This window comes from Phoxinus phoxinus (assembly GCF_949152265.1).
Source record: "Phoxinus phoxinus genome assembly, chromosome: 18".
NCBI lineage: Eukaryota > Metazoa > Chordata > Actinopteri > Cypriniformes > Leuciscidae > Phoxinus > Phoxinus phoxinus.
This window is the reverse complement of record NC_136893.1, coordinates 4,459,113-4,472,467: the sequence shown is the minus strand read 5'-3', so window position 1 is coordinate 4,472,467 and position 13,355 is coordinate 4,459,113. Positions and strand designations below refer to the sequence as shown.

The 13,355-nt window shown below is 40.6% G+C and overlaps 1 protein-coding gene across 1 annotated transcript in view; it reads right to left on the bottom strand.

Moving 5' to 3' along the window:
- The window catches only part of LOC306986266 (cytochrome P450 2B15-like), a 44,609-nt gene that overhangs the window by 8,641 nt on the left and 22,613 nt on the right, over positions 1 to 13,355 (bottom strand). The window contains exons 5-8 of the mRNA XM_079589333.1: positions 6,321 to 6,494; positions 6,078 to 6,219; positions 1,527 to 1,714; positions 474 to 615 (exon numbers count right to left, since the gene is read on the bottom strand). Coding sequence (XP_079445459.1) covers positions 474 to 615; positions 1,527 to 1,714; positions 6,078 to 6,219; positions 6,321 to 6,494 — 646 coding nt within the window. The remainder of the gene's footprint in view (positions 1 to 473; positions 616 to 1,526; positions 1,715 to 6,077; positions 6,220 to 6,320; positions 6,495 to 13,355) is intronic.

Below are 13,355 nucleotides of genomic sequence, written 5' to 3'. Positions count from 1 at the left end.
ATGTATTCTTGTCATTCATAAATGAAACGACAATGATTTCTGCACTCAAAAAAAAATAAAAAATCATGGCGTAGTTTATTTGCAAGTATTTGATTTTATTTAAATAATCCTAATTTCAAATCAGTATAAATCATTGTCAAAACAAATTTATTCAGTTAAAAAGTATGCATATGAATAGCCGTGGAACAAGCATTATTCAGTTGTTTGAGACAAATTGGATTATTGATGATATATAAACCTGATTATTGTGCATTTTAAACACATTCAGTTTATTAGTACTATTACAGAAATCTTACCCGTTTCATTTATGCATGACTGACAAATAGGCATCACATTGTGTTTATAAGTTTGCTTATGTTAAAACTATAAAATCCACATGGATGAACATTTTATATGCAAAACAAAAATATATTTGCGTGTAATATTAGTCCAGTAGCTTTTGTGTTTTATAATATCAGAAATGCATGACTCACCCAGTGAGAACGGGATGAAACACTCCGGCTTGCTGAAGTGTCCGTTCTCATCCAGGAAATTCTCCGGGTTAAAGGAGTCGGGATGCTTCCAGTGCTCCTTATTGCTGAAAATTGCCGATAAATTTGTTAGGATCATAGTTCCCTGTAATATGAGGAAAGTTAAAGTTAAATAAAGATTTTCACAATTTAAGGGTTAATATTTTACATGATAATATTATATATATCGGGTTTTTTTTTTTTTCATTTTGGGGTGAAATGAACCTGGACATTTCTTGGCAGGTTTCATGACATTAACTTCCTCCTTGCTTTTATTATATATATATATTTATAAAAGATTAATTTAATTGATAGTACATGTACATCACATAACTCGATTTAATCTTAATATAATATCTAGTCTAGTTTCTTCATCCTTAGAAAATTCTTGGCGCAATAAATATGCATGCACTTTTTTTTGTATTTATGACTGGGAAACATTAACAAAGTCCATCTAAAAGAGCATTTAAATCAGGTTTTTATGAAATGATAAACTGGGCAAATCAACAACAACAACAAAAAAAAATCTATTTTGCATATTTTTTTATTTTGTTTAATACCAATGTACTTAATTTTCGCTAAAACAATGTCACAATCTTAAAAACAATCTTAATGGCCCTTTAAACAAATATTTTCTTAATTTAAAAAAAAAAATCAGGTTTTTGACAGGTTTCATGACAACGTAACTACTGGCTTACTGCAATATGTATACAGCAAATATCAGATGTGATTTACGAAGGATTAAAGAATATACAAATATAATCTCTTTGTCTGGTCTCTTCATAATTGGTTATTTATGATTCTAGTAGCATCTTTATTGCGAGGTTAACTGTATGAAAAGCCTCATGTTCATCATGTTGTTTGTCAACGAATAATTCTGGCTCAGCCGATTCATCAAAAAGATCTGACTCCATATGAACGATTAAAACATATTTCCAATGAAAAGCAAGGAGGATGTCTATATTATCAGTGCGTAATCACTTAGATAACTTCATTCATTCAGGTTCCATTCATTACCTGAGGAATGTCGTATCCTCGTAGTTTTGTTGGACGAATCGTTGCATGAGTCACCCCCATTGGTACAATGTTAGCATAGCGCTGAATCTCGTGAACAGTGGCGTAGGTGTACGGTAGTTGGTCACGGTCATCCATGCTGGGCAAGCGGTCGTAACCCAACACCCGAACAATCTCCTCATGACATCGCTCTGTGTGAGATAAAAAGGAAATTGCATTTCCTGGCGCTTTAAGTTTAGTAGTTAAAGATTTAAAGAGTTAAAGTTTTACCTTTTATTTGTTAGCAAACCCGAAGGCTGTTGGTATTGAAAATGGCGAAAAAGCCAATGCTAGACGGAGCATCTAAATGAATCACTCATTAACCAAATGGTTGTGAATTAACTGCAGAAAAGGCAGCGTCACATTTACAGTTGCTCTGCGAAATGGCGAACCGGAAAACCGTTTCGACAGACACATCCTTCACGGGCTTACTAATTACGAAACTTGATGTGGTTGTACCGGTGAAACAGTCACAAATTCCCCTGGAACTCAAACATTAAACTTCAAAACAAAGTTTGCACAGTTGCATAACTATTTACACAAATATATCCTTCTCAGTACGAGTTATGAAGAAAGAGAACAGCATCGAGAGTTGATGGTTTCATAGCCCGAGGCTATTCATTAAACATTAACCCGAACCGAAACCCGTGAGTTTTTCGGGACCCGTCGGGCTCGGGTCGGGTAGCAGACCGCCGCTTTACGAGAGGTCTGTGGCAGGACCATCATTCTTCTTGGCACATAAACTGAGAAATGTTGGTAGTCTTCCGGACTCTGAAGAGCTTCCTCTCAGACCTCAAGGGTCACCACGTTCTCAAGCGAACAGACAATATTGCAATATGTCGGTGGTGTCCTATCTAAATCATCAGGGGGGTCTGAGATCACGCCATCTATCCAGACGGGCGCATCAGATCCTCCTGTGGTCCCAAAGAAAACTATTGTCTCTCAGAGCAATGTACGTCCCAGGGGACCAGAATCGGGGGGCAGACACCCTGTCGAGGCAGGGGCTGAGGCCCGGGGAATGGAGACTTCACCCCGACGTGGTAAAGTCGATATGTGAGAGGTTCGGCCCAGTGAAGGTGGATCTGTTCTAATCTTTAGAGACAACACACTGTATTGGTATTGGTACACTGTCCACTGTTTCACCACTTGGTGTAGAGAGCGTGGCGTGGACCCAGTTAACTGCCCCGTGGCTCCAGTGCTGGAGTTCCTCTTAAATATCTTCTTCACTGGTCTTACCCCATCCACACTTAAGGTGTACGTGGCTGCCATTGCGGCTTTCCACACTCCTCTTGGTGATGGACCTTTGGGAAGGTTGGTCGTACGGTTCCTCCGTTGTGCATGGAGGTTGAGGCCTGCGACTCGGACCAGAGTTCCCACATGAGATCTGGCAGTGGTTCTCGAAGGACTGGTTGCGGACCCCTTCGAACCTCTGGAGTCGGCTGCAACCAAGAACCTCACTCTCAAGATAGCCTTTCTCCTCGCCATCACTTCTTTTAAGAGAGTGGGAGATCTCCAGGCCCTCTCTATATCTCCTGAGTGCCTAGAGTTTGCTGCCGGTAGAGTTAAGGCTATCTTGCACCCCAGGCCGGGTTATGTGCCTAAGTTGCCCTCTAATATGGCACAGTCTATGGTTCTACAGCCTTTTTTTTATCCTCTTCCTCATGTGATGGCAGAAGATGAGAGACTTCATCTGCCCTGCCCTGTCAGAGCGCTTAGTATTTACATACAGAATTCATCTCAGTGGAGGAAGTCAGACCAGTTGCTGGTGTGTTTCGGGTCACCCATGAAGGGGCTCCCCACTTCCAAGTAGACTATCAGCAACTGGATAGTTCATGCTATTTCCTTGGCCTATCAGGTGCACTGTTTGCCTTTACCTTGCCTTCTGGGCAACTCTGCACACATTCACAAGATATTATAGTCTGGACCTCCCTTCTACGCCGGGCGCATGAGTGCTCTCGTCCTAAGTTGGGCCTGAGACAGCTTCACACTAGGAAAGGTAGGGTTCGTTGCATAGAGGGTATTCGTTCCTCAAAGTGTCGTCATCAACGCAGTGCGAGTTCCCTCAAAAGGGAGCGTCTCGGGTTACGACTGTAACCCTTGTTACATGCTACGTCATGACGCAGTGGCAATCAGGATTGGATTAGTTTCATTCATACTTCAGACGCGTTGCGCTAAGGGGCATTCCTCAAAGTGTCGTCATCAACGCGGTGTCTCGTTCCCTTCTCAGGGAACAAGGGTTACAGTCGTAACCCGAGACGATTTCGCTCATATTCAAGTTCAAGAAAGTTGCTTGTTTTGAAAATGATTTCTCTGTGAGTAGCGCTTCATACATCTATGTTACTGACAATGGAATGCGAAATTTTGCAAATGTGACTGCTATGGAATCTTGTTTCCACCACAAAAAAAAAAAAACTTGTTTCCAAAATAAAAATGGATCATATGCCATTTCGGCATATAATCTCACAATTCAGACTTTTTTTTCTTAAAGGGGTCATGACATGAGAAACCAAATTTGCCTTGATCTTTTGGTATATAAGAGGTCTTTGTACCATTAAAACGTCCTGCAAGTTTCATAGCTTAAGACGTCCTCCCCATTATAAACGAATCATTTATTTAATCAAGCTCTAAATACAACTCGTTCTGGATCCATGGTAAGAAGTGACGTCACGGTACGAAGTGACGTACCAGCGTTTGCATATGACCGCCTCCAGCACAAGACAACTACGCTTTAAGCGCAAGGCAACTACGCTCATTTCGTATCATTGTCGCGCCCGCGCGCCGCGCGCCTCACAAGTGTTCAGTCGACGGACAGCGAGTGGGTCTGTGTACAGGGAAATTACGATGCCACACAGATGTGCTGTTCCTGGCTGTGGACAAACAACATCTTTGAATACGCTGCGAAAGATCCAGACGTCAGGGAAAAATGGTTGCACTTTATTTTTTGCAGACGTCTCAGTCACGGCAGTGTTAGTTTAAAGCGTTTGTTCTATACATTTGAAGGATGAATGTTTTGAGCTTTGCCAGAAAACTGTTGCTCAAAGATAAGTCCGTGCCTACTATTCTGGGCTCAACATCGACGACGCAAACTGTAAGTAATGTATTTAAAACTTTAAACTACTTTTTAAATACGCTGAAAGATCCAGTCGTCAGGGAAAAAATGGATGCACTTTATTTTTTGCGGACGTCCCAGTCACGGCAGTGTTAGTTTAAGCGTTTGTTCTATACATTTAAGGATGACTGTTTTGGGGGAAAAATCCCAATATGATGCTTGGCTTTGCCAGAAAACTGTTGCTCAAAGATAAGTCCGTGCCGAATATTCTGGGCTCAACAACGACGACGCAAACTTACTTTTTACCATGGCTAATATAAACACATTTGTATAAGAGAATTTTGAAAATATGTCGCCTTTCTAGTAGGCCTACATGTGAAAGAAAATTAAAAATGTTGCCTTTATCAATTCTGCATCTTCAAATATGGCCTGTGCATGCATTTTTGTCCGTGGTACACCCTATCATTTCATTGGAATTAGTTAAATAATGTTAAACTGTTAGCTAATCCGTTTTCAAGTGTCTCGGGTTATTTTTTTTTTATTAATTCAAAATAGTTTCACTTTCCATGTGGACACGGGCTGATCCAGTCTTCGTTGTTGTGGTGATCGTTCATTTTCCTCTGATTCCGGCTCAAACATAATAAGGTTTTATCATTGCAAGAGCCATCGCTTCGCATGCATCACCCGCTATTAAACAGTTGCGCCGAATCCGCAAATGTTCTGGCTGGGGGCGTTAATAATTGATGCATAGGCACTGACGTTAGCCAATCATAACAGTGGGCGTTAACACTGAACTCTTAAAGGGGAAACACCCCCAAAACAGACTGTTTGAATCAGAGGATGAGAAACAGGGTGGGAAAAGGTCATAAATCACTACATTTTAAAAGTTTTTTGTAAAAAAAACTATAGTAATACTATATTTGCACCTAAGGGAACATAATAATGAAATAAAAAAAACCATGTCATGACCCCTTTAAAATGGCAAGTTTCCACATCAAATAATAAAACAGAAAACAATAAACACCACTTGATACAAAAACCATGTATACTGTCTGTAAATACCCTACCAGCTGCAGTCCATTGATTTAGTCCTTTCTATTTTTCAGAATCCTGGGGCCTACTTAGACCTCCAATTCTGATTTAGTAATTTTACAGACTGATGAACAAAATATATTTATGTAATCTGTTCGCTAACATATGCCACTCTAATGCTACTAATTCTTTCACAGAATTGCAAGTTAAATCCGCAATTCTGAGAAAAAATTATATTGAATTGTGAGAACAAATTCTTGCAATTGCCAGTTTATATCTCACAATTTCGTTTTTTTTCTCAGACTTGAATGTTAAATTGCAATTCTGAGAAAAACACCTGAAGTGTGAGTTAATATTTCTCTTTATTCAATTCTGCCTACCACACCAATATTCCTATAGTATTTTTATATACTGCTAATGTTTAGCTCTAGTACCTTGTATATCTGGGTTTTGAATCAAGGAGATGAGCCCCCATCTGATGGTGGTTGATGTGGTGTCGGTTCCAGCCAGGAACAAATCAGCTGTTGACATAACCAGGTTCTCCTCATGAAACGTGGAGTCTTTGTTGGACTTTTGCTGCACCAGGTAAAACAAATTTATCAGTTTACTACAACAAAAAATATATAGTTTTACATATATGCATATGAGAACCCTTCTTTCAGTAACTGTGATCTCACTTTCTCGATCTCCAGCAGGTAGGCATCAATGAAGTCTCGCGGGCTGTCTGGATCCAGAGTTTCTTTGTGTTCTTCAACTTGTTTCCGGATGAAACCCACTAACTCATTGGCGTTCTGCTTGACCTTCTGGTGTGGCCCAGGGAAATGCTTGATGAAGGGCACCAAGTTGAAAAACTAAGATAGACAAAAAGATAATGGGTGCCTTTTGTTTCAAATATTTTTCACATTTGAGACTTCCTTTCAGTGCATTTTACTCACTTCATACAAAATAAATATTCTTATCAAGTAAACATATTTCAATATTAACCTTTATGCCTCATTATATATTTTACGAAGTTGAGTGCATTAAGGGACAAAAATGTCCACTCTAAACACTGCCATAAAACAATTATATATTTAAAAAAAATTCCACTTTCACTGAGTTAAATATTTTAACCAACATCAGTCCTAAAAATAACTACCAAAAATGTATTTAATTTTCAGAATTTTAACCCCTTAAATGCCATTTGTTTACATGATGCCACTGTTTTTATCGATGGAAAAAACATAAAAAAAATGTAAAACAATTGTGTACTACATGCTAGGTGGATTTCTTGGGAGGGAATTATCACAGCCTGGTATATGTCCATGATTAGCAGCAACATTGATTTTTATGCATTTTTTTTGTGTGTTATGTCAGATAAAAAAAATAAATCACAGCGCGTGAAGGACCAAAAATGGTCACATATTAAACAATGCCTAAAAATATTATATTTTATTATTATTTTCCACTTTTACTAAGTTAGATCTTTTAACCTGCATCAGTCCTCATCATAACTACCAAATATTTATTTAATTTCAGGATTTTAACCCTTTAAATTCCAGTTTTGGTGACGATACCATCAATTTGTATAAGAGGAAAAAACACAAAAATGCAATTATTTTCCAAACACTAAATGCAAAGAGAAAACTTTAGCTTTGGATTATCACAGTCTTGAATATGTCAAAATCTGTAAATGCACCAGAAATAATGTTGCCCCTAATCTTTGTGTTATGTCAGATTTAAAAAAAAAAAATCACACTTAGCGCATTAAGGACCAAAAATGGTCACATATTAAACACTGCCTAAAATATTATATATTATTTTCCACTTTTACTGAGTTAAATATTTTAACCAGCATCAGTCCTCCTTATAACTGCCAAATATTTATTTAATTTCAGGATTTTAACCCTTTAAATTCCAGTTTTGGTGACGATACCATCAATTTGTATAAGAGGAAAAAACACAAAAATGTAATTATTTTCCATACACTAAATGCAAAGTGAAAACCTTGGCTTTGGATTATCACAGTCTTGAATATGTCAAAGATTAACAGCAAAATTATTTTTTGTGCATTTTTTTTTTTGTGCTATGTCAGATTTTTTTCCAAAATCAGGACAAAGTTGATCCTATTTAAACCCATTAAAATAAAAACATTTGAACCCACTGTCATAATATCATAAAATCATAATTTCTATTCAAATATCCTGTCATGACCAAGCCTTGGGGTAAAATATTTACTTTTTACTGTTTTCCACCAGTTGGTTAGCCTGACTAATGTGGAACCCCATGTTCATTTTCTCGTATTTGAGGCGTGGTTTACGAATGCCCAGAGCCGTTTATTGGGCGCTACGAAGGTCTATCAAATGCGCCTGTACGTAGCTCATAGCCAATCGTTTCAATTATACCAGATGACGTATGTAGAGCGACAGAAATTCGACAAGGAAGAAGACGATGGGTCATAGATTTATGTGCACACGATGGTGTTCAGCGACTATTGCCGTTTGTCCAAGACAAACATGAGGGTAGAAGGTAAATCTGCAGTGCACATGTTGATATAAACAAACTGCTTCGGTGTGTCGCATAGACATCGTCATCGTCTTGCTGCTCCCTCCCCGTTCTGTGATTGGTCCCCTCGCTGAGGCGAAAATCTAGTCCATGGTATCCAGGCTTAGCCTGGTAATACTAAACTCTGCTACTTCGCTTTGCTTCATAGACAGAGTCTGACATGGCATCATTGAAAAGTGTTTTCTTTATTGCGGGGGGCGCTCGTCTGAAGTATAAAATCATTGGTTACCCGTAAGCCAATCACATAGCGTTTGGTTATGACGTGTGTTATGCGCCAGCTCAGCAGCATCGAACTGCCACTGTAAACATTATAAATAATGCGAAAACGAAACCATCGAGAGAAATACCGGAGTGAACATATACCGGAGTGAACATACGGTCGTTTTCGATTTCCCCAATCTCAAACTCGGCGCTTAGCGTCTACGTCACGGCTCTCAGCCCACACTCTGTTCGTTGATTGGCCGGCTGTTTTCAGGCCGGAGGAAAACTGAGAGACGTGTCGATGTCTCAGACTAAGTACAGAAGCGAAATTAAATTGAGCGGAAGTACGATAACTTTATGCAAATGCATGATGTCATGCAATATATAGCAATGAGAATGCAGACAGTGCAGGTCACATGATTTGTCAGAATTTAAACATCAGTGCATCCATACTATTTAACTGTATCAAGTATCATTTACTCAAAAGGTGGCCATAGCCATTAAAGAGATCGTTCACCCAAAAATGAAAATTCTGTTATTAATTACTCACCCTCACGTCGTTCCAAACCCGTAAGACTTTTGTTCATCTTCGGAACACAAATAAAGATCTTCTTGATGAAATCTGAGCGATGTCTGTCCCTCCGTTGACAGCTACGTAACTACCAATTTGACTCAAAAGTTCATAAAGAGATTGTAAAATTAATCGATATAAATTGAGCGGTTCAGTCCAAATTTTTTTTTAAGAGTCACGATCGCTATGATGAACAAATTTTATTTATGCTTTATTCACATATAAAAATTCATCAACTCACTCATCAGTTGTGTATGTTCGCTTGACGTGCGATAACCAATGAGGTTCATTCTTGTGTTACGCAGCACGTTTGAGCTTCTGCAAGAACCAATGAGGTTTATTCTTGTGGTACGCATCACGTTTGAGCTTCTGCAAGAACCAATGAGGTTCATTCTTGTGGTACGCATCACGTTTGAGCTTCTGCAAGAACCAATGAGGTTCATTCTCAAGCAGGTTCCGTTGAGCTTCTCTTTATGTTCGTGTCATATAATATGATATCATATATCATATCTATCATATAAAGTGATTTAAAGATTTTGACAAAAGTGCTCAATTCATATGGATTAGTGTGCCGCTCCTTTAAGAAAGCGGGTAGAAGAATTACTACACCGCGCTGATTGTCTCTTTAGACTTTCCGTAGTTCTCAATGCATACAACAACCCTGAAGCACAGCTGAGCACTTTTCATCATCTTTTACACGTTTTGTCTTCATAACTCTGAAGATCTTTTGTCTGTAAGTGATGGTTAAAGTTGCATTTTCATGACAACCTTAAGTAAAGATCGTTTGAATTACATATTTGTGTGAAAAGTGTTAAAAATGATAAAGATGCTAATCGCGTTAGCCTGTCTATGGCGTTTTCCATGTTAAGTTAGCATTCATGCTAATCGCTATATAACCATGTGTGGTTAATGGGTAAATTTATGTTACTGTATTTTGTGTTTTTCTAAGTGGTATTTAATCCTGTGTTAATAAGAATTTAACCTATTCAAGTTTATTAATAAGTACATTTGTATTTCTGTATTGCAGTTTCACAGTGCTTCTGATAAAACATCCTAAACGTCCTACTGCTTCCTGGGTGTTTATTGAAGAACCTGTTAGCTGTCTGCCAAGCTAGAAATCATACCCAAATTTTAGTAAGGGCAGAATAGTGAAAAGACATTATTCGACGGGTTATATCTGGAACGTGTTGCCACCTGGAAATGCACAGCAATCTTCACTAAAGCTGCCTTCACTATGGAAGATCTCGAGATACGATCCCAATGCTCTAACACCTCACGTAGCAGCCGGTCTTCTTCAGCAAGTGTTATAGCAGCCAGAGCACGTGCCAAGGCAGAGGCTGATCGCACTCAAGCATCATTTGCTCAAAAAGAAGCAGACATGCTAAAAGCACAAGCATATATCGAGGAAGAACAAAAGAAAGCTGCAGCTGTGGCTGATAGGAAAAAAGCAGAGCTGGAAGCAAACCTCCACACTCTGCGACTAGAGAGTGCTGCTGCAGCTGCCAATGCTGAAGCTGAAGTTTTAGAGGCAGCTGCTGAGAACGAAGTAGGGGATCCTGATCACATAAGCTTAAAGAGTGAATGCGTTGAGCAGGGTTTTGCAACAAATCCAAAATCTGACCACTCTCACCATGACTCGCAACCCCAAGAACCGGAGCCAACACCAACACGCCAGCTAACAATGGAAGTTGGTGAGTCAGTTAAAAGATACAAGGAGAAGGGTACCACGCAGTCAGATGAAATCAGCCAGCGTCCACGAGTTTCAGGAATTACCCGCTCAATACACATTCACTCAAGAACAAGCTCCTTCGAGTTGCCACCATCAAGGTCCATATAAGTCCGCTTTGTACGACTTTGAGCGTCAATATCATTCATCTCCACTACGAGGAAGTTCTAGCCACAGAGATCACTCACACATGGCTACACTATTAGGCAACCATGACCAACCTTCTCAGCCTTATTCAACCTTTGCTTCCAGAGAGCCCGAGTCTGGGTCAGCAGCTATGTCAGACTTAGCCAGGTATTTGGTACGCCGCGAAATGGTGAGCTCAGGGCTACTAAAGTATGACGACCAACCAGAGAACTATAGGGCCTGGAAGGCATCCTTCTACAGCTCTATAGAGAGCCTACACCTAGCACCAAGAGAGGAGTTAGATCTCCTTTGCAAATGGCTGGGACCAAAATCTTCCGAGCAGGCAAGGAGGATAAGAGCGGTTCATATCCATGATGCAGCAGCGGGTTTGAATATGGTGTGGCAAAGGCTGGAGGACTGCTTTGGATCGCCGGAAGCCATAGAAAATGCTCTCTTCAGGAAAATAGAGGATTTTCCTAAAATCAGCAACAGAGACAATCAAAAGCTGAGAGAATTTGGAGACATTATTTTGGAGCTAGAGGCTGCCAGAGCAGATGGCTTCTTAACTGGGCTCAGTTACTTGGACACATCTCATGGCATCACTCCAATTGTTCAGAAACTGCCATACTCCCTGCATGACAAGTGGGTCTCTCTAGCATCTCGTTACAAAGAAGCCTACAGAGCTTCATACCCACCATTCTCTATATTGGCAAAGTTTGTCTGTGACCAAGCCAAGATTCTGAACGACCCGAGTTTCACAGCACTTACTGGTCCGAGCATGAACAAAACTGAAAGACCCTTTAAACAAAATTTAACACCCGTTTCTGTCAGGAGGACGGATGTCTCAGTAGTCACTGATAACCATCAAGACAACTTGGAAGAAAAAGCACCGATCGACCTAGACAAGCAGTGTCCCCTTCACCTCAAACCACATCCCCTGAGGAAATGCCGTGGTTTCCGAAGCAAACCTTTGGAGGAGAGAAAAACATACCTTAGGGACAAGAACATCTGTTACAGGTGTTGTGCTTCATACAGTCACCTAGCCAAGAACTGCGACAAAAACATTCAATGCAGAGAGTGCAATAGTGATAGTCACCCAACAGCACTTCATCCGGGACCAGCTCCGTGGACTTCTGGAGCCCCTGTAATGGCGAAAGATCAAGGCGGGGAGCAAAGGGAAGGAGCCTCTTTAGCTATCACATCCAAATGCACAGACATATGTGGGTCTGCTTCAAGGTCGAGGTCATGTGCAAAAATCTGTCTTGTCAGTGTTTACCCAGAAGGCCATAGAGAAAGAGCCGTGAGAACCTACGCTGTTGTCGACGAACAGAGTAACAGATCTTTGGCAAGAAGTGAGTTTTTTGAGCTCTTTGACATCAAGGAAGGTTTAGCTTCATACACATTGAAGACATGCTCAGGAGTCGTTGATACCATAGGGTGACGAGCTAACAACTTCGTCATGGAGTCTTTAGATGGTAAGAATCAGATCCCACTCCCATCTCTGATTGCTGTAGTAGCAGACATAGAGCAGATGTTCTACTGCTTCAGAGTCTGCGAGGAGCATCGTGATTTCCTGCGGTTCCTCTGGTTTCAGAACAACGACCCTGCCAGAGAGGTTGCAGAGTACCGCATGACTGTCCATGTATTTGGAAATAGCCCCTCACCAGCCGTTGCCATATATGGTTTAAGAAAAGCTGCTCTACAAGAGGAAGACGAATATGGCCCGGAGGCAAAACAGTTTGTCTTGAGAGATTTTTACATGGATGACGGTTTGGCCTCATTTCCTACCAGTGACCTCGCCATTCATGTACTAAAACAGACTAAAGAGATGTTGGCAGTTTCAAACATTCGACTACACAAGATAGCATCCAATCACAAGGCTGTGCCACACTGTACCACGTCTGGAGCTTTGTGCAGCCGTACTTGCGGTAGAGCTTGCAGACACGTTGGTGGAAGAGTTGGACATGAAGGTGCACACAGTTAAGTTCTACACAGATAGTAGAGTAGTGCTTGGTTATATATACAACACTAACAGAAGGTTTTACGTATATGTTGCCAACAGAGTAGCACGCATCTGAAAGTCAACACGCTCCGAACAATGGCATTTTATCAACACAGGACAAAATCCTGCAGATCACGGCACACGAGACATACCAGCTACTCTCTTGAAGGAAACCAACTGGTTTTGCGGACCCCTCTTCCTCAAAAAGAAAGATAACGCTGCTTCGTCTCAGCAGGAAGTCTTCGAGCTCGTGGAACCAGACTTGGATGCAGAGGTGCGTTCCCCGATTACAACCCTGGCGACTAATGTTTCCAAAGCTCACCTTGGCTCGCACAGATTCGAGCGTTTTTCCACCAGGGATGTTCAACTTCGGTCCTGGAGGGCCACTGTCCTACAGAGTTTAGCTTCAACCCTGACAAAAGCTCTTTTCTAGTAATCCTGAAAACATTGATTAGCTTGTTCAGGTGTGTTTAATTAGGGTTGGAGCTAAACTCTGCAGGACAGTAGCCCTCCAGGACTGAAGTTGAACATCCCTGAGCTAG